Source organism: Botryllus schlosseri, chromosome 3, assembly GCF_051294905.1.
Source record: "Botryllus schlosseri isolate E-star chromosome 3, Bs_hap1, whole genome shotgun sequence".
NCBI classification, from domain to species: Eukaryota; Metazoa; Chordata; class Ascidiacea; order Stolidobranchia; family Styelidae; genus Botryllus; species Botryllus schlosseri.
In genome coordinates this window covers 25,673,130-25,693,394 of record NC_137238.1, presented here as the reverse complement: position 1 = coordinate 25,693,394, position 20,265 = coordinate 25,673,130, and the positions used below count along the sequence as shown (strand labels likewise).

General features: G+C 41.5%; 2 protein-coding genes across 3 annotated transcripts in view; both read left to right on the top strand.

Annotated features, from left to right (window-relative positions):
- The window catches only part of LOC145435413 (uncharacterized), a 428,570-nt gene that overhangs the window by 273,154 nt on the left and 135,151 nt on the right, over positions 1-20,265 (top strand). The gene's annotated exons all lie outside the window — the stretch shown is intronic.
- LOC145436235 (uncharacterized) lies at positions 836-19,138 on the top strand. 2 transcript variants are annotated; one of them, XM_080313593.1, is made up of 13 exons: positions 836-1,572; positions 2,767-2,824; positions 3,997-4,128; positions 4,984-5,108; positions 6,488-6,575; positions 8,127-8,303; positions 11,320-11,653; positions 11,935-12,043; positions 12,966-13,236; positions 14,750-14,881; positions 15,472-15,629; positions 16,836-16,975; positions 17,623-19,138. In XM_080313593.1, the coding sequence occupies exons 1-13, from the start codon at positions 1,257-1,259 to the stop codon at positions 18,058-18,060; spliced, it is 2,478 nt and encodes an 825-aa protein (XP_080169719.1). In that variant the 5' UTR covers positions 836-1,256; the 3' UTR covers positions 18,061-19,138. The 2 variants fall into 2 exon arrangements, with proteins under 2 accessions (XP_080169719.1, XP_080169720.1); XM_080313594.1 differs by lacking the exon at positions 3,997-4,128.

Genomic DNA, 20,265 nt, shown 5'->3' with positions numbered 1-20,265 from the left:
GTCACATTGCAGAAGTACATATTGGCGTTCTAAACGTCGCTAAATGTATCAACCGCGGTAATCAAACGATATAATAATCGCATAAAATCAATACATTCCGTCGCTTTGCCAACAATTTCGACGAAGACTTACTAGGGAATATAAGCTTACGCCTTAACGGTCTTAGCCAGACCGGACAATGTGTTCGGACTTCGGAGTCTGAGTATTGCTACATTGATATTGCGCAGAGTATAAAACGGGTTTCTATACTCGCTACCGATACCGCAAACAACAAGTTATACAGCAGTAGCCATCACCTTAATCGCACGGATTCGGTTTTAATGATACAGTAAAGATATGAAGTCAAGATTGATCCCGTACGCCCGCTCGATTTTTACATCAGAAAACGATATCAATGTCATTGATTGGTTGCATAAGCACCATTCGCTGACTACGTATATCGCTCGTGATGTTGTGTGATTGCAGGTCAAGCTCACAGCAGAGAGTCACTAAATATTCACAAACGGAAAGCTGGATATTTCGAGAAAGTTTTTGTATAAAAAAAAGCAAGTAAAACTTTGAAGGTTGTCAAGATGCATGCTCGTTTAGTGTTGAGTTTTTATGCTACCAGCGCCATGCATAGAGTGACCTGCAGTTGAAATGCAATAAGTTTGAACCAGAGATCTTATAATGAAGTGCAAATTACAATTTACCAAAAAGGTTCACAGTGCAGAACCCACCAAGGTTCTGTTGTGAACGCGAACCTCTAAATTTCCGAGGTTCACACACAGAACGCGAACGTGAACCTCACGTTCACACCATCCCTAGTAAATAGCACTTTCTGGTAAAAGTTTGCTTTCACGCACCCATTCTAATAGCGAAAACAAGTTTAACAGACAAATTATTATAGAGAGATATCTTCGAGTGCTGGAGTAGGCTCTGGTTCCGTGTAACACCGCAAGAAGACGCAAATAGGTGGCACACGTAAGCAGAACTCGGCCCCCTGATACATCTTCATCTGAAAGAAATTTAACCCGATTAGGCCGACTGCAATGCGCGTAAAATCATAGTTACGCATCAGAAAATGACTCTGGGAGAATCTACGCACTACGACACGCTGGGAATAGTTAGACACGCATGTTTTCGCCAAGTCTATTTACAATGCTTGCTAATATACTCTGATAAATTACCTATTTGTTTACAGATTTCTTATTCACAACACCAACTAAAAACAAATGATAGTCACACCATAATTAGATAATGTAAACGACAATACGATGTCACTGAACGTTCCGAACTCATCTGGAGCGCTGTCTCCGAAGAAATTACGCGGGATATACTGGAAGACCTTCGTCGGGTTCGTCAGCAAGGATGACTCGTATATACCCACCGGAAGCGCGTCACTCGTGGACCGGTCCCGCTTGCGGCGAAGGCAGGGGAGTTTCGAATACATGGAACTTACGACCAGGGGCGGGGTGTCGCTGCCTTCTGAGTCCGCGGAATCGGGATTTTCGTCCGAAAATTCGTCGGTGGAGTCTTTGCGGGAAGAGAGACCGCCGATGTACGCCGTGCTGGACATGACGGGGAAAAAAGGTAAGATAAAATAATTTACAGAGGTGGTCAGTAGCGAAGTACATCCGCACTTTCGGAGTACTTAATCGGGATTATATCGGCTTGTGGTGCTTGCTAGTGTCCGATTCTATTTTATACTTGTGAGTTTTCCGGGAATAAACTATAGGCCTTGAATACATAATTTGTACTTGGTTATAAATTGCGACTTCTACTTGTACTTTGATGTTTCTTCAACTTCTTCTTCAACTACTACTTCTTTGGCGACCTCTTATTATTTCCAACACATATCCGCCATAAATCCCACCACCTATTTACAGGTATACTAGCAAGTCAACAGTGCTATTTTGTCGATGGCTACCCCATCACCATGAAATTTTCAGCTGCTTGGTGTCGCTATGCTCTATACAAAATATCGAAAATTGTAGTTCTGCTTCGCACAATTTTGATTTGACAGTCGAAAAATGCACTGATGCGCCGAACATCAAATCTCATAATTGTGGTGCTCCGTTTCCTATCTAACGCATTCATTAAGACCTACTATAGGACTGTATTATGCTATGCCTAAATTTGAAGGAACACGTGCAACCCATCGTGGAGAAATTCCATTTTAAAATTTTAAAATTTCAAACATCAGGATATCTTTTTCAAAAATGGTTTGCTGTGAAGTTCTATAAATCGGAGCAGGTTAGACCTACGTCAAACGACTCTTGGCATAGCATAGTTATCGATATTATCTTTCCTATAAACCATGAGTGAATACTATACGACATATATTTCATAAAAAATTTCGATTTATCCTGAAGCTGTGTAACAAAATTTTAGAACGGCGAACATCGTTAATAAACATTTTACCAGTAATAAAAATGCTGAACGGGTGCCGACTAAAATCGAAATTATGAAGTTTTTAGTTAGTTGTGTTTCGGATTAGATAAGGCCATGGAGAATGAGTGAAGGTATTATGTTAATATTTCCCAACAAAAAACTGAAATCTTTGCGTTTTTTCAAAGTTTGGACGTGCCCCCATGCCTTTTGTATTCAAGTATCATTCGCGTGTGCCATTTAAAGATATCGGATATGCAAACCTGTAATTTATACCCTGTGATATTTAATTGAAATTGCTCGAATAGTTCAGACAGTTTTGACAGTCAGACTCAGCGATTGCGTATTCCGCGCGCCTGCCTAATGAACGTGGCATGACTCGATATTTTATTACAGAATTTGCACTTGACAACGATATCACTGTCATCGAAGGCTCGCCCGATTCTAAATCAAGGTATGAAGCAAAATTTATATACTCTGTGTGCATTACGTCAATGTACTTCACATCATAGCTTCGGGTTCGAGTGTGTAAACGGACGTTCATCGTCCTAAACTTTGTTCTCACACCCGTACTGGTGACTGAACGAGTCAACTATCTCAAATATCTTTTGTTAACTAATACCAACCTATATGCGCGTTCATGGGGTGATATAAGGATCCAGAACCCACTCCAGCTACACGCCTAGGCTATAGTATGGGCATGGTTCAAACACTTGGTTCATGTTCGGCTAATGAAGCTAAAGTAATCACCCTTTGGTTTTAAATAGATTTAATGACGTCACCGCTAAACTGATGTTATAGCGTTTTGAAGCGCCACTTTGAATCTAAAGGCATTGGATATAAATCTACAAAACACTTTGAATTACTTTGCTCAGTCTAATCCATAGTCGAAATCGTATAGTTCTTGGAATAATGTGGCTAGCCGGTGAAGGGATGTTTGAATTGATTGGTTGTTTTGACACCCGTCATGAAACGCGTTACTGAATAAATGCCCACTCTGCGTTAATGCTGCTAGTGTTAAACGCATAAGTGGGATTATTGCGGCGAGTTATGACTCCTCATAATCATGGATATCACTCCCGATTCTTCTCTCTGCAAGATATCAATAGAACGCCGGAATGCTGCACCGTTGTATCGAAACCACGTCTATATATTTTGACGATCCGTATCATTCCACTGAATAACGTATCCAATCTTATGTGATATTGTTGTACATGCCTGCCTCCGCTAATTATATTACTGCTAGACGACAATACGCGAATTAGACACATGTAGCGTTCTATAAAATCAGTAATTAAGATTAATCTCTGGAGATGGCGATCAAACATACAATTCGGTGCTTTTCAGGTCAATTTGTGCATTGTATTAATGTCAATCTTCAACACTACTACAATCCCCCAAATTGCCTTGATTGAAAGGTGTTTTCAATATTGTATGAATGATATTGCGTCCACATAGGTTAATTTATTATGGCTGTTATTTAGTTGCCTGCCGTTCCTTCGTCAGTGCTACGTGTAACCGTAGCCAGCATTGACTTTTGTTGCGCTGCATTTATGCGGGATGAATTTGCGTATTACCGGCTTCCATTTTTGTCCTGCGTTGCGTTACCATGTCGTGATTTTGCAGCGACGCACGGGTCATGTCCGGGTCTCCTTTTATCTCACAATTCGAAGACTCGCCAAGGTGCTCACCGATATCTTCTGATAATTCCCAGAGTCATCGGATATTGACCCCCACTGGACACTTGGACATCACTAGGTAAATGTTCCAGTCCATATGAGAGTCGAAGTGTTTCGATGCTATTGAATAGTATCTGTACGATATCAGAATGCTCAATAACGGGGCTTCAATTTGCTGTGCAAAATGTATCAGCGTTGGTTTGGTATCCATTGTAAAGAAGGGTTAACAGCGTCACAATGATCGGTTATGACCAGTTATGTCATTGTAAGTAGGCCCATGGTAAGTTATGGTTATTGCTCGTAGCAATTGACTACTGACAATAGCAGTTCCTTAGTATGCGCACCACAACAGGCGTATAAAATGTTTAAATGATTACGAGAAGATGACTAAAGCTCCGGGATACATACACTTCATACAAGGAACTTGGGATGTGAATTCAAGGTCATCTAGTTTAGAAGGATTCAAGAACATACGAACTAACTTTCCCCGTTTCCCATCCTTTTCTGTCTTGTAAACCAGATAGTAAGAACGACTACGTGCATTTATGATGTAATACTGTCTGCGTAATTGTTGCATCGCTGTTGCAATAACGGAAATTCGTCTCTGCTAGCATGAATTCACAATGTGTAAACACAATTCCTAATAACCTCGCATGTTAGGTAATAAACGGCGCCCGACCGGTATTGACGTAAGTTCCAAGTGCATCGTCATGACATAGAATGCGGGTATTATTGCGTAACCACGAATTCATTATGTGTATTCAGCAAATCGTCTTGTTTTCTCTCGCTGTCAATACGTGCTCAAGCTTCACCTGTTTACGACATGCAAATTCAGCCATGTTTTGATGTGCTCGCGTGATGACGTTGATGCGGATATGTAGTTGCGTGTTTATGAAGCATTGTGTCCGAGAGATGCCTTCATTGATTTGTGCAGACTGCTGGTAGACGATCATGCCAAAAATGGGAAGGTAAACGGAGATCGGGACGATGCGAGCGAGGATAATTCCTTTGATCGACTCGAATCCACTTCACCTTCTATGGAACCCGCGCCTTGGAAAGGTATGTGATTTTCCTACATTATCCGATTCATTTATGGGTGCAGGAATGCATTGCACCCGTCAAGTGGTTTTGTTGGGACAAATTTTAGGGGACAACGGTTACCTTTCCAGAGCTTTTACTGACCTACTGTTTGTGAGGAAACGGGAATACGGTCCACTCTCGAAGTGCTAATACTGAGCCACATTTAGTGTAAATACGTTATGATTCCTTGCGGTAAGATGAAATACGATCTACTCTTGAAATAGTGATACTGAGCCACGCTCAGTTTAAATACGTTAGTGTTCCCGGCGCTAAGCTGAAATACGCGTCTATTCGTATAGTTATTATTGCTGCTGTCATGTACCTATGCAGCTTTAGCGGAATTGCGTCTAGATCAAATTGAAAATTTCCAGGCCGTTAGAATAACATGTCAGTATTTATCTATTTGAATCATTGGCATTTGGTACTTACACGATAAACAGCAGTAGTGTGTTGATGATATAAGCTTCTGTTCAGCTTACGAAATATATTCTTTTCACTATCGTTTTGTACCTTGCCTTTGCTGTATTTTAAATATACAGGCTACGATTGAGTGCTCTATCTCTGTCCGATAACATTGACTTCATGGCTTTGAAAATGCACTTTTATTTGCCGCTGTAACAAATTGTATAAACCTACATTTCCCCTGGGAACATTGGCCTTACTGAGGTGATTTCCGCCAGGTTGCCTGTTAAATAAAAGTTCCCTAACACCAGCGCCTGTTCCACTAGCTGTTTCCTATGATTTCCTCGTTATTGAGGTCATTAGTACCAAGTCTTCCATTAGCGATCAGTCTGCACAAGCAATTGGTAGAGAAATGGAACTGTGTCGTTCGGGCATTTGAATAAGCAGGGCGATGTATGGCGCTGGTGAAATCATCATGGTATCATGATTGATCCAAAACCTAGCAGGTAACATAGATACATCTTATTTCCAGGCGTGTGTACTCTATCAGTGTTTATTACAGGCAGCGTAATGAGTTGTGTGTTGAGCAATGCTTTTCTTGCACTGTGAAATTGCGGCGTCAACATGTTTTCTACTGCGAACGCGACCATTGATATTTAGCGTGCCGCTAGAAATGCTTCTAAGTCGAGCGTTACGTCGAATAGGCGCCGATGTACCGTCTTCGGAAATCAGTGTTCTTTGACAGCCATCTACGTGTTGTATTTCTGCAAATGTACAGATTGTACACTGTAGCCTACCTGTAAAAATGTTTTCTAGAATACCAAAATATTGATGCTATCGAATCCGCACAGTATTCCGCCAAGTTTTCTTTACTGCTATCGTCGTTATCCTTCGTATATTTCGCATGCCACATAACACTGCGCTTTTAAATTTGTGCGATTATTTTGTATCTACAGATCAAGACGTGTCGATTCAACTGTGGATGATTCCGAATTTTCTATCAGAGAACGACGACAAATTGATGTCTATGCCCCCCTTTCCTGAGTGAGTTGGTTTTGATTTGTAGCAATTGTCGCTCGTATAGATTTCGCGACGCCTCTAATTTCATAGTTCCCTCTTTATAATTCTGTTATTGACATTGTAAGAGGAAGTTGGTGCTCATATAGAAATAGTTAGTATATAGCGGTTAATTTGTAAAATGCATGTAAAATGCAATACAGGACGATATCTGAGATATTTTTAGCGAGAGGTTGCGGTTACAGTACCTCCCACTATTGGGGGCCGCGGATTGTGAAAGGTTGCAAGGCCTGCTTCGGTCAGTTCTAGAAGCTGACATACTGGTCTCATATTTATGAGAACAAGGATTGGAACGATTATGATTAAGTCATGAGGTGCGGGTATCGAGTATTTATTGTTTGCAGAGGTAGTCACTGGTTAGGAACCGTACTAAAACAGGCTTTGCCTATAGTTGCGATAGTCGCTCCAGTCACTATGTTTGTGAAATATTCCCACAATAATAGTAGTAACTGTACAGTAGGGCTGTTCAAAAATAACTTTTTTTTCCCGATTCAAGCCGGTCACCTCTTAAATTGTCAGGTTGCAGTAGAAAACCTTGCTCACCAAATTTCACTCGATTCCAACCAGTAAAGGCCTCCGCAGATCCAATTAAAATTTTTAATTTATTATGGAAAATTAAAAAAAAAAATTTCCAAATTTTTCTGCCAACCCCATGAAATTGTTGAGCTGTCTACAAAGACGTTGCAAAACAAATTTGAATCCATTCCGACCAGTAGAAGCGGATTTATGTGAGTTTTTCGATGATATTTCTCGGATTATCCTTGATCGGTGGATAATCCGCGATTTATCAACGAAAAACTCACATAACTCCGCTTCTACTGGTCGGAATTGACTCAAATTTGTTTTGCAACGTCTTTGAAGACAGCTCAACAATTTCATGGGGTTGGCAGAAAAATTTGGAAATTTTTTTTTTTTAATTTTCCATAATAAATTAAAAATTTTAATTGGATCTGCGGAGGCCTTTACTGGTTGGAATCGAGTGAAATTTGGTGAGCAAGGTTTTCTACTGCAACCTGACGATTTAAGAGGTGACCGGCTTGAATCGGGAAAAAAATGTTATTTTTGAACAGCCCTACTGTACAGTTTTCAACAATTGGAATATATAGTTTTATCATAAGCCTGCATCAGAATAAGTGACATTTTGTTACAGTGCGTGTGAAAAGAGGCCAGTATCAAGGTAACTAACTATATATTCGGATGATTGCATTCATTTCTAGCATCATCAGTCATTTGCGTTTGTCGAAAATATGCAGCTTCCGATTAAGAATGCAGTAAACCTTTCATTGTATACTTCCGCTGGAAGTAGTTTTGAAATTTCTTGCAAATGCCCTGCTTGTAGTTGTAATGACTACCAATTCACGGCGTTAATTCTACTCATACTGGAGTAGACGATGACTAGTTTGGGAATTCTCCACGCTCTACAAACCATCGCACGTTTTCCTCTGATACGCTTATAACGGTGTGATGAACGCTTGCGTGTGCACAGGCGTAATTTTATCCCGCAACTTGCCGTTTCAGATTCGACCACTGTCACTACGTCCCAACGTTGGAGTCCATATTGGAAGAAAGCGAAGAATCGTCAGAAAGCCGCAACTTGTCCAGAAGCCGACTGACAAAGTCTGCCTCCTTCTCGGACGACGCCGAACTCGGCTCATTTATTGCCAACCTCAACGAAAAGCGGTCAAACTCTCTCGGGTGAGTGCGAGACATAAAACTGCCATTATCTGCCTCATGGCCGAAAAGGAGACAAATACTTGTAATTGTCAAGTCATAATTACTAGGGATGGTGCGAACCTCTGAAAGGTTCAGGTTCGTGTGAACGCGAACCTTTTTGAAAGGTTCTGTGTGAACACGAACGTGAACCTCATGACGTCACGTGACGTCATATTGCTAATTCAAATCCTATCTTTCAGTGAAGTGATAGCCTATTTCGTACAGTGTACAGCTGTACACAATACCTAGCGACGACTGGGGCCACATAATGCCACAGTGCTGAAGTACATATTGGCGTTTTAAACGTCGCTAAATGTATCAACTGAGGCAATCAAGTGAAATTATAATCCCATAAAATCAATATTTCCCGTCGTCTAGCCCTAGCTAACAATTTCGGCGACGACTTACTAGGGAATAAAAGCTTACGCCTTAACGGTCTAGCCCAGCAGACCGGACAATGTATTCGGCGTCTGAGTATTGCTACATTGATATCGAGCAGAGTGTAAAACAGGTTTCTATACTTGCTACCGATTTTACTCCATTAACAAGTTATACAGCAGTAGCCAACACCTCAACCGTACGGATTTGGATTTAATGATACAGTGAACCTATGCAGTCAAGATTGACCCTGAACTCCTGCTAGATTTTTTACATCAGAAAACGATATTAATCTCATTGATTGGTGGAGCAAGCATCATTGCTGACTACGCATTTCGCTCGTGATGTTGTGTGATTGCGGGTCAAGCTCACAGCAGAGAGTCACTAAATGTTCACAAAGGGTAATAAAAGCTGGACATTTCGAGCAAACAATTGGTCGTTTGGTCGTTTACTGTTGATTTTTATACTGCCAGCGCCATGCATTGAGTGGCCCGCAGTTGAAATGCAATAAATTTGAACGAAAAACGTCATATTGAAATGGAAATTGTAATATACGCGAAAGGTTCACAGTGCAGAACCTACCGAGGTTCTGTTGTGAACGTGAACCTCTAAATTTCCGAGGTTCACACACAGAACGCGAACGTGAACCTCGCGTTCACACCATCCCTAATAATTACTGCTTGACGCAATAAATGGTGATGCTCTACGCTACGCGAACCACAGTCCTGGACTAGGAATCGAATGACCCATATATTGTATTTGCGCAACCATACTGTTTAGGCCTATGTCAAGTCAATGCCGTATACTTTCCTACACATTACCCTTGGATAATAATGCCAAACCTGCAACGCACTTTACCATTTTATAACTACCATATTTTCATCGGAGATGGGCAAGGTTGCTATCGTTGGCACTCAAGTAATAATAGCAGTAACATCGTAAGTTTCTACTCAATTACAATTTAATATAGCGATTTTGGACGCATGCCGTTGCTAATTCAAGTAGAAGAAGAAGATGAATTTGTGAAGGGTACTTCAGTACCTTTACTTTAAAATGTAGATTAGTTCGCGGTGGCGCGCTTCTTTTAACCTGTAAAAGCAGCGGTATACATTCGAAATAGGAAGATACATTTGGAAGATGTATGTACTGTACGATAGCCATCGTTTGTAGTCTGGTAGAAGTGTGAGGAATATAAATTTTACTCGCGTACAAATAGAAGTAACTATTTTAAATAACTATTCTGTTTGAGACTGGCCTTGCCTGAAAACTGAAATCTGAATAAGATGTACAACGTAAATTCCAACTTCCAAAAAGCCTTAATAAAATTGTGTTTTTATAGTTGTAAAATTATGCCATAATTGTGTAAATACTTTCCAAAACTTGGTGTGTGAGCAGAGCATATACGGACAATTAGCACCCGGTATAGCCGACGTATATCGATATGGGATGGTTGGAACCCTCAGAACTACAATTCCGGTATCAGAGTGTCTAACTCTGAAAGTTACATCGATTGCACGCAAAAACTTTTCCCTGGCTATTGTACTTAGAGAGATATTGGCATACTTTGACATTTTGGGGGGTATGAAAAATACCAAGATTTCTCTATGTTCCAGAAGGCCTAGAACTACAATTCCGGTATCAGAGTGTCTAACTCTGAAAGTTACATCGATTGCACGCAAAAACTTTTCCCTGGCTATTGTACTTAGAGAGATATTGGCATACTTTGACATTTTGGGGGGTATGAAATTTACCAAGATTTCTCTATGTTCCAGAAGGCCTAGAACTACAATTCCGGTATCAGAGTGTCTAACTCTGAAAGTTACATCGATTGCACGCAAAAACTTTTCCCTGGCTATTGTACTTAGAGAGATATTGGCATACTTTGACATTTTGGGGGGTATTTTAAATATTTTAAATAACTATTCTGTTTGAGACTGGCCTTGCCTGAAAACTGAAATCGGAATAAGATGTACAACGTAAATTCCAACTTCCAAAAAGCCTTAATAAAATTGTGTTTTTATAGTTGTAAAATTATGCCATAATTGTGTAAATACTTTCCAAAACTTGGTGTGTGAGCAGAGCATATACGGACAATTAGCACCCGGTATAGCCGACGTATATCGATATAGGATGGTTGGAACCCTCAAAATAGTCGGTTCAACATCATTAGTACAGATATTTCGTCAAGGGGGCTACATTTACCCTATATTTTCAATTGTCAATGTCAAACCAGTATGATGTCACAATTGAATATTTTTGACGTCATGTCTTAAAATAAGTAAAAAACGTGTGTTTCAAATTGATTTTTGTTTAAAATGCAACCCTATAACACGGAACTTGAGTGATTTTATAACCCAACGTAAATTCCAACTCAAGTATATTATAAGTAACGTATATATCTACTGTAGTACAAGCAGAAGTTGCGATTACCGGTAAATGAAAAAGTAAGTACTCTGCGCTTGGTTTTGACAATAAAAAACCCAAAATTAGTAAGTATAAGTCTAGTCTAGAATAATAACCGTTTCAATGTAAGTGGTGAAAATACGCAAAACCATACTTGATAACTCCAAAAAAGTAATATTTCCTTACTCACCACCTTATTCTCGTGTCTATATTCCAGCGATATCCTAGACGTAAGCACACACACGCAAAGCCAAGAGGACCTGTATTCGATCACATCCACCTTCGGCTCCATCAACTCCATGCGGCGGGTGGCCACCTACGAGAATCTGAGCACGGACGAGAAAGACGACAGCCCGCCGGACTCGGACGGCAGCAGCGACGAACTGGATCGCACCGCGTGTTACGAAAGACGCGCCAGTGACGTCACCAATTCGACGGAGTTGGAGTTTCTGTTGCCCGAAAGTAAGGAAGACGCCATCTTCGATGAGAGCATCGACAATGCGGAGTTAACGGGGGCGATGAAGCCTATGGAGTCGCTTGATCGCAACGAGGTTAGTACCATTGTTGAGACTGGGCAAATCGGGTATCTGGCTCATTTGATTACAAATAGAGTATAACCGTTGAATCGCAGCATCCAAGGCAATAAGAGAGTGTATAAACGATGATTCTTGTTAATAAAATAGTCTTCGTTGAGAGATTAAGTGCTCGGCTGCTGCTAACCAGCTTGATTAATTACAATGTCAATATCGGCCGGTGCTACTTCCAAAAACTATTGCGTTTAGATTTCTTGAAAAGTTCGGTTGCTGATCAAAATATAAACTCTACATTTCAGGCTTCCGAAAACGGCCTGCCCGTGTGCGAGACTTCCGGAAAAGGAAAACCGGAGATGTTGCCCGGATCTTCAGCCCCGTCGGTAGTGTCGACCGATTTTCAAAGCTCGGGTATGTCGGTGACTTTTTTTGCGATCTCCAGATAGAAAACCCCTTGCAATGCAAGGCCTATTTCGAACACGGTTTCTTTATTACTGTATCCTTCATGACTAGGGCTGGGCGAAATCGAGTATCCGAGTCGTTTAACTGTGATTCCAGTGTTCCGATTATCACTCGTTATGACGTGACAGCAGCATGTCCGATTTACAAAGTTCAGATATGTACGTTCCAGCGACCACAAGGAAACTAATCTACCTGGCGACCATATGGCAACACGCACTCGATTTGTAATACGGTCTGCGTTACGGTTACCTATTTAGCGGTGAATAGACTTTGTACGACGGCTTATGTAACTTCCGATCAAAGTCTACTCGAATCACGAATATGAGTTGAAGAAACGTCTGTGCAATTCGTCGGCACCATTAGTATGTAATCACGTGGTAATTCAAGCGATGTTTCATTGGAAAACGTTACTAATGCGCAAATACTGCTTGGCATGAATGTAAACTGAAAAGCTTGCGTTTAAGCGTAGTAATCAAAACAAAAGTCACCGTTGAAGTCTTAAATTCAAGTAAACTCATTGCGTTACTGGAAATCCGAAGACTTGATTGATTGACCATCACTGCGTCCACGTTACTATGTTGGGTGCACTGGTGCACTATGTGGCAAGTGCGTGCCTGAATTATGCAATCATGATTACCATAGCGACTTAGTTGTGCGAGGCTCTCTTGGCGTGTTTGATAGTATAATTAATCTTGAATTCCTATGGGGTGCATGGTTGGGCAAATCGAAAGATCCCACTAGCTCTGTTTCGAGCCGAGTATTAAGATTTCACTGATTGAGTCAGAAACAGAATAAATATAGACCATAGTTCGTACAAGTAGCGGAATTGGACAGTGTACGCAAGGCCTGAACCCTCACGTTGCCGTTCTAGGTCGAAGTTCGCCTATGGTTGAATCCGCGCCCGAACTCTACGAATACAACTCGGACGTCCGCTCGCCGTCCCCTGGAGCGCACCGGCGGGACTCGGGGGTCACGATCAGCGACATCGACGTTCCGGGTCTGCCAGAGAAGCTCTACTTCGACAGCAAGGACATCCCCAAAATCGTGGTGATGTTTGCACGGGAAGAACTTGATAAAGACAGAGACGCCAAGGAGGACCAATTTGAGAAAGAAAGCGATGATTACACTGTTTACAGAAGAAGGTTGGTGTGAATATTTGTCCGGCAGTGAGTAATCTGTGCTCTTCCCGGTAAACATTTCGCTTTCCAATGACATTTGAAATGCATGTGGTCATCAACTGACCCAACTGACTAATTCCACTTCTACTGGACAATTTTCGGTTTTAAGACAAAACAAGCGATAAAACGGCGTTCCTTGACATTTATTAACTCGCATGCGCTAATCACGGCGTAACCACTAATTTTTACTGAACTGCAAGAGCTTCTTGGAGGTACATGACTTCAATATACAGTAGAATAGTATATTCATATTGAAATGAACCCGAATATCTTCGGCTGACACTCGTCAGGGGTAATCGTCAGCAACTAGTAGAGAATAGGAAAGAACATTGTATATCAACAATCGTATCACCAAATATGACGTCATAAACAGTCAACAAAAGGAGTTCTAGTACCACCGAAAAATAGTACATAGAACGCTCTCTCTTTCATGCTGGTGACGTCATATTTTGTGATACGATTGTTGATATACAATGATCTCTCCAATTCTCTACTAGTTGCTAACGATTACCCCTGACGAGTGTCAACCGAAAATATTCGGGTTCATTTCAATAGGAATATACTATTCAACTGAACTACAAGAGCAAAACTCTACCACATTACAAATCTATTATATAACTAAAGAATACTCGTGGACCAATCAACTTTGCTGTGCATCAACAACGTTCTGGAAGATCAGAAAAGGAAGCGACTTCAGTAAATAAATATACTGAAGACGGAATCTTGTATTTGAAACGGACGGGGTTTTGAGTTTGAACCGAAATCCCTTGGTATTCGAATTCACGCCTGCCGATCTGGCCTGCAGCCAATAACGGCGTGTTTTCACAATCATATAAATGGGTCGAGAGTGCGTTCTGACCTCCAGCGGAACCGCTGGTTTCAATAGAACACCGGTTAATTACCACTGGAATAAAATATACTTTTTTTATCACTTAAAAAGAGCAACTTCTACTTGTAGTCATAGTACAAATTTATGTTATTTCTACTTTTCTGAGTGAAGCAGTCGTAATCTGCGCATGAAATAGCCCATGCACGGTAAATGAATCTAATATTGCTAATACTCAGAGTGCAATCAGTCATTTCGCGTCAGTCGCGAAAAAAACGTATTGCAATTTCAAAAGTAGCCACATCCGACTAACTACTAAGAGTGTACTACCTCTAGAGTCTAGACAAAGTCTACTGTCTGAAATTACTTGGGTGCTTTTATGCCTTCTATTTTTTGCTCCTGCTTAAAGGGTTTTGATATGTCTTGTAAATTGTTATTTATACTAGTAATTTGGTAGAGATTTAAGTCATTACTTCTACTTATATTTGAGTATAGTTACGCTGATTTCTTTGTCCAACTTTGTTTTATGTTACACAAAGCAACCTTGTGATAATTTTCGTTCTCTTGGTCGACTTGCACAACACACGTGATCCACCAGCGCGACCCCGAACAACTCGATTTAGACATCAAACATTTGTGTATATTTGACAGGTCGGACCAATGCTGCGTGTTTGAATCGGCGGAGGGCGGACCGGTACAGAAAAGAGTCGGGCAGATAAAGATGGGCGACACGTCACGGTTGAGTTCACTGTCGACAAGCACGCCGGAACTATCGGCAATGAAGTAAGGACCTATCTGCTAAGCTGGTCATCGTCGTAGGTTGTCAAATTTAGTCAGCGTTGTATAAGTAAGTTATGAAGTGATAGTAAGGCCGTAACTTTACAGAAGTAAATTGCGAGGAGAGATCGCATGTTTTAACAGTTAATAGAAGTTGGCCACATTCGAAATTGCGAGAAGATTTTCGCGACTAACCGACTTCTAGCTCTGGTAACCTAATTGCTGCAGGCGGCACACTCTCATAGTCATTCACTCTACTTTTATGATCTCGAGACTTCATTAATATGTGGATGTCACAATGAACAGCGACGTGGGTAGAAATTGTTTAATGCCCTGGTATATTAATCCACGAGTTGTGATATATGTTTTGTATGTGTTACAGATCGTGTGCAGGCTCGCATTATTCAGCTATTCACGGGCATAGGTGTTAGCGCGTAGCTATGTCCGAATCAAGACATGTGTAGATTAGGATTAGTTGATATTAAGAGAATTTAAAACAGCGTAAGTGTAAATAATACCGGATATCGGCCGAAATTTGGCTTTTATTACGTTCATCCGCACCGGAAACTAATTGGGCCGTTTTTATTTTCGTGTAGCGAGGAAAGCCTTCTGTACATTCCCGTGAGCTACGCGAGCGAGGCGGCCGCCTTGAAAAAGAAAAAGCGTAACCCCACTCTCACTACTGTCGAAGCCTTGCGGAGGAAAACCAATCTCAGCAAAGCGCGTCACACGAGGTCGCTCGTGTCGGGCGGAGGTGAGTGTAAACGAATCTTTATCCGTAAAGTGGCGCCAAATCTACATACAGCCGAAAAGGTATCTTAAAAATGACTGCTATCTAGGGCTGCATCTTATACAAACGGTGTTTTGAAACACTTAGCTTACAACATGTCATAAACAGAGGCCTTGAAAAAATTGTTTTTTTTTGTAGTTCTAAAATTATGCCATTATTGTGTAAATACTTTCCAAAACATGGTATATGAGCCTACGGACAATTATCACCCGATATAGCGACGTATATCGATGTGGGATGGTTGGAACCATGAAAATACTCAGTTCTACATCAATGGTACAGATATTTCGTCAAAGAAGCTAAATTTACCCTATATTTGCAATTGATAATGTCACTACACTTTGACGTCACAACTAAAAAAGACCAAAAAAGAAATAAAAGACATGTTTTCAGCAAGGGCCTTGTTTTAAACATTTGTTTTAAAGTGATTTTATGACCCCAAAACTAGCCCTAGTCTATCTAAACTCAACTTCACGACACATACTCAAAAGTGTCGCAAGCTGAAGCGTCGGATACTGTTATGGTGCATGCTGACGCTCATAACTCATAGTTCATGTCCACGGGCCGAATTAACACCTCGCTAGTGATGTTGTTTTGAAAATGCTGCACCAATTTCTTACCGTTCATGATTTCTTTTAGTCATCATTATTTTGATTTTTTGTTTGTTTGGGGTATTCGTGGTGTTTGTTGACTACAACGGTCATTTACACCAGGCCGATTTTCTGCATTTTTTATTCTGCATCTGCCGACTTTCAGCACGGCCCACTTCTAGGCTTTTTGTATGACACCGCTTACGGGGATGAGGTGGCGAGGAGTAGCCTTGATAAACCTTCAACACTTGGGTAGGAATTCTGAAGTTTTTCTCGCTCGGACTCTAACCCGCAACCCATTGACTGGTATCTTGTATTTTGTAAGCATTAAACCTTTTCGGCCACCCACACGACACCGCTATAGCCATTTGTTGGTATCCGATGTCCATTAAACTTACTTAATCCACTTGAACAATTTAGGCAAGTTTAGGACGTTACCTTTCATTTTTCGCATCGTTGATGCACCGGAAGCTTTTATCTCACTATGCCGCATTCATGCAACTATTTTTCTACTCATTTTGTCCGAATCGTAGCCGCCAGATGCTACGAGATACGTTATGGTTATGCTGCCTCATTTCAGGCCTCGGTAACGGATTCAACTCCTTGCGTAAGAGATTGCGTAGTCGGAAATCGGTGACCAGCCCCCTACAAAGATCGCAAAGTGAAAAACCACAACTTTCATATTCGAGTCCGGACGTTTCCAGTCCGATGGCCAGATTTGTGAGTATATATTCAATCACTTTGATAGACCTTAGGGATATTCATGCATATTGAAATTTGGGGAATGATTGATATACATCTTCAAGATAAGCGGAAAATGGGTGTGTTTACCAGATTCTCACAATAGCATAGTGTGCAAATCAGCTCCATCTACCCTTCTGGTTCGAGATCTGCTTCTATATCCTTTCCAATGAGTGAAAACAAGTCACATAGGCTATACGCTTATACTCATTATTATGGGGATATATCGCGGGAGGGGAATGGGTTCTGATTTGGTACTTCACTTTTAGGAAAACATGGTTCACGAAAACAGAACCTACTCGAACCGGGGTTTATACCCGTAGGAATTGGTGCATTTGACTCGTTTAGATCCCTTGAAACGGGTGTCAAAGCAGAATATGTTGCCAGGAAGTTCCCGATGGGCTGATTTCCACCTTACGTTATGGTTGAAATCTGCTAAATGCGACCATTTTCCACCTATGTATTCACAGTTTAGCCCGATTCAAATCCAATAACCTTTCATGCGTTCAGGCTTGACACGCCTTAATAACACAAGTGTTGACCTGATCTACGTATTGTTTTGTCCCAGACTTTAGTTATCTAACCAAAATCAATGCTAGCGTAACCGAACAACCATCTACTTCCAGTTGAATTCGCCTAGACGAAGAGCTAAGCTTAAAAGCGACTCCCAGCAAGAAGACCGTAAAGGCGCGAGCATCAAAAAGAAATTCACAAAAGTTTTTAGACGCTTCAGCTCGAAATTCTCTTCGCAAAGACGGCCGACAGTGGCGAAAAAAGATTACAAAGTAGTCGAGCAATCGCCAACGCGAAACTCTATAGACGAACAGTCGGACTTCACGTCCGAGTCTTCGACTGGCAGAGACAACGCAGGCTACTTGCCATTGTCGGGTAGTAACAATCACACTGCAAGTGCCAACGGCAGCTATCGACGAAACCGTGCGTTTTCCGTGCCTATACGACCGAAGTCGCAATCTCCATCGCTGAAAAACGGTAGTGTCGAGTCGGACGTTTTCGATTCGATTCGAAGCGAAGATTCGTTGGATAATAAACAACTTTATATTTGACCCATTAGCTGCCTGCATATGTGCGATAGCGACAACAGTAGTGCGGGTGCCAACTGTAGCAATCACAGTAACCTTGTATTTTTATATGCCTATACGGCAACAGTCCCAATATCAGTCGTGGAAAAATGACAGTGCGAAGTCGGACGTATTCGATTCGATTAGGAGATTATTTGGATAGTAGATCTCTTTATATTCGACCGGCTGGATATGGCTGCCTGCCTTTGGCGGGTGAAAGCACCAGAAACGCCGGCGCCAAGGCTGACTTCGCGTTTCTGTACCTCAACAACCGCATTTCAAATCTTTGTCTTTCAGAAATCGCAGTTTGTAGTCGGAGAAGTGTTCGATTCAATTCGAATCGATGCGAGCCTTCATTTGATCATACAGGCCATATCATTAGACCTGTTGGGCTGATTTATATCCGTGGCGCCCTGATCTGTAGCCTTTCTTTTATCCTATTGAGCTTCCTTGTCAATCTTAGGCTTCAGTGCACCTAATCGGTGACAGGTAGTTTTATCCATAGTTTGCCAGAATTTACCCGAAATTTGTTGATTTCACACGGTTAGTGGATGTTCCGTTTTTTTCCCTTAAAATATTGTTTTTCGCCGTGGCAGACAATTTATTTCGGACTTCCACCCCCCCCCCCCAATTCATGTTTTCATCCCAACGAATTGCGTTGAAGCGTTGCGCAGGATTTCAGAGCATCTGAGAACTTGAGAGCTTTTACGGTATTGAGGTAAGCTGTACCGGCATTGGTAGTTAACACTACTGGAGACCCCTCCGCTTAATATTTGTACGACAAGACACGCGGCAATGTCATGCTGTTTCAATCCAAGGCACGATGAAGGTTAACGACCTAAACCAATGCATGTACTGTTTACGTCGGCGACATCGGGATAAGCATGCTTCGCGGCAAATTCATGCTGTCCGTCGACACGACAGCTCGTACTGCCATATTTAATCGGCCCGGGATATGGTGCACGCGTTTTTTGAATATGTTGTCTCTTTTTGCTTGTGTTTTGTACCGCTTTGTGGTGTGTGAAGCAATTGCTGATGAATTAAAATGTCATTTTTTTGAAAACTCTTGTTGGTCAATGGCGTACTAGATAGTACATAAAAGTTATGGAAACACTGCTATGCAGTGGTGGGGGTTGGAAACACTGCTATACAGTGGTGGGGGTAACGACAGTGTGGGTACGAATATTCGCCGTCAGATCGCTATCATCTGCTTCTTTACGACAAAGCACATTCTCAGTCGCTGCAAATTGGCAGTATTCGTTTCGATTCAGTACGAAGACTCCCTGAGTAATGAATCCATTGATATTAGATCCGTTCACGATAGCTTTCTGCTTTTGCTGGGTTTCAGCACCGGGAGGTGCACAGTTTATAGGAAGACTCCGTACTTCGCAGTTAATTTGTAAAATGAAATACAGGGTGATATATGTGCAATACTTCTAGCGTGATGGTTCGGGCACAATACCTCGCTCTATTACGGGCCGCGGAATGAGAATGGTTGCAAGTCATGCTTCAGCAGTGGCGGCTCGTCATGAAGGGCAACTTGGGCATTGCCCCATCTGAAATTCGGTTCAATAACAGTTATTTACCATTTATAGACGCACAGCAATCTATATATACCGAAATCACAGTGAAAATCGTATTCTTCTTGTCCTTTTGCTTGTAAATGCCCATATATAGCGAAGTCTCTGCGAATATCGAATTCTCTTCTGTGTTTTCGCTTTGCGAATGCCTAGCCGGGGCATGCCCCGGTATCGCTCTTAACAAGCTTTCACTGTCCATTCTCTCAAAGCCGCGCACAATAAAGAAACTGAGATTTATTCTCTCCCATTCATAACCGAGCAAGTGAGGCATAATAGGTCTGTACCCCTAAGGTGTGATGTAACAATCGTATCTATATCTGAACTCGGTTACCGTCATATGCGTATGGTCGATTTTTGCTGTCATAGGTCGATTTTGGTGGTGTTTCACACCATGAAAACTCTTGAAACTTGGTATGTCATGTTGTGATAGTGGTATTTAACACTGGTCCAGTTTTCAGGGTTTCTACTTGAAGTTTAGGGTAGTAATTCCGTTCCGAAGTTGAGTGTGAAGTGATGAGCAGCGGAGCGGAGTCGGAGTGTATTCGGAGCAGACATGGGGTAATCGCGATTAGTAATCGTAATCGATTACGACGATTACAGCATTTTCAAG

What these genes read in the sequence shown, in the direction of transcription:
- LOC145436235 (XM_080313593.1), top strand. Translation starts at nt 1,257, where the DNA reads ATGTCACTGAACGTTCCGAACTCATCTGGAGCGCTGTCTCCGAAGAAA. An exon ending in GGACATGACGGGGAAAAAAG is followed by an intron (nt 1,573 to 2,766) that starts GTAAGATAAAAT and finishes ATTTTATTACAG; the next exon opens with AATTTGCACTTGACAACGAT. An exon ending in GACCGATTTTCAAAGCTCGG is followed by an intron (nt 12,044 to 12,965) that starts GTATGTCGGTGA and finishes TTGCCGTTCTAG; the next exon opens with GTCGAAGTTCGCCTATGGTT.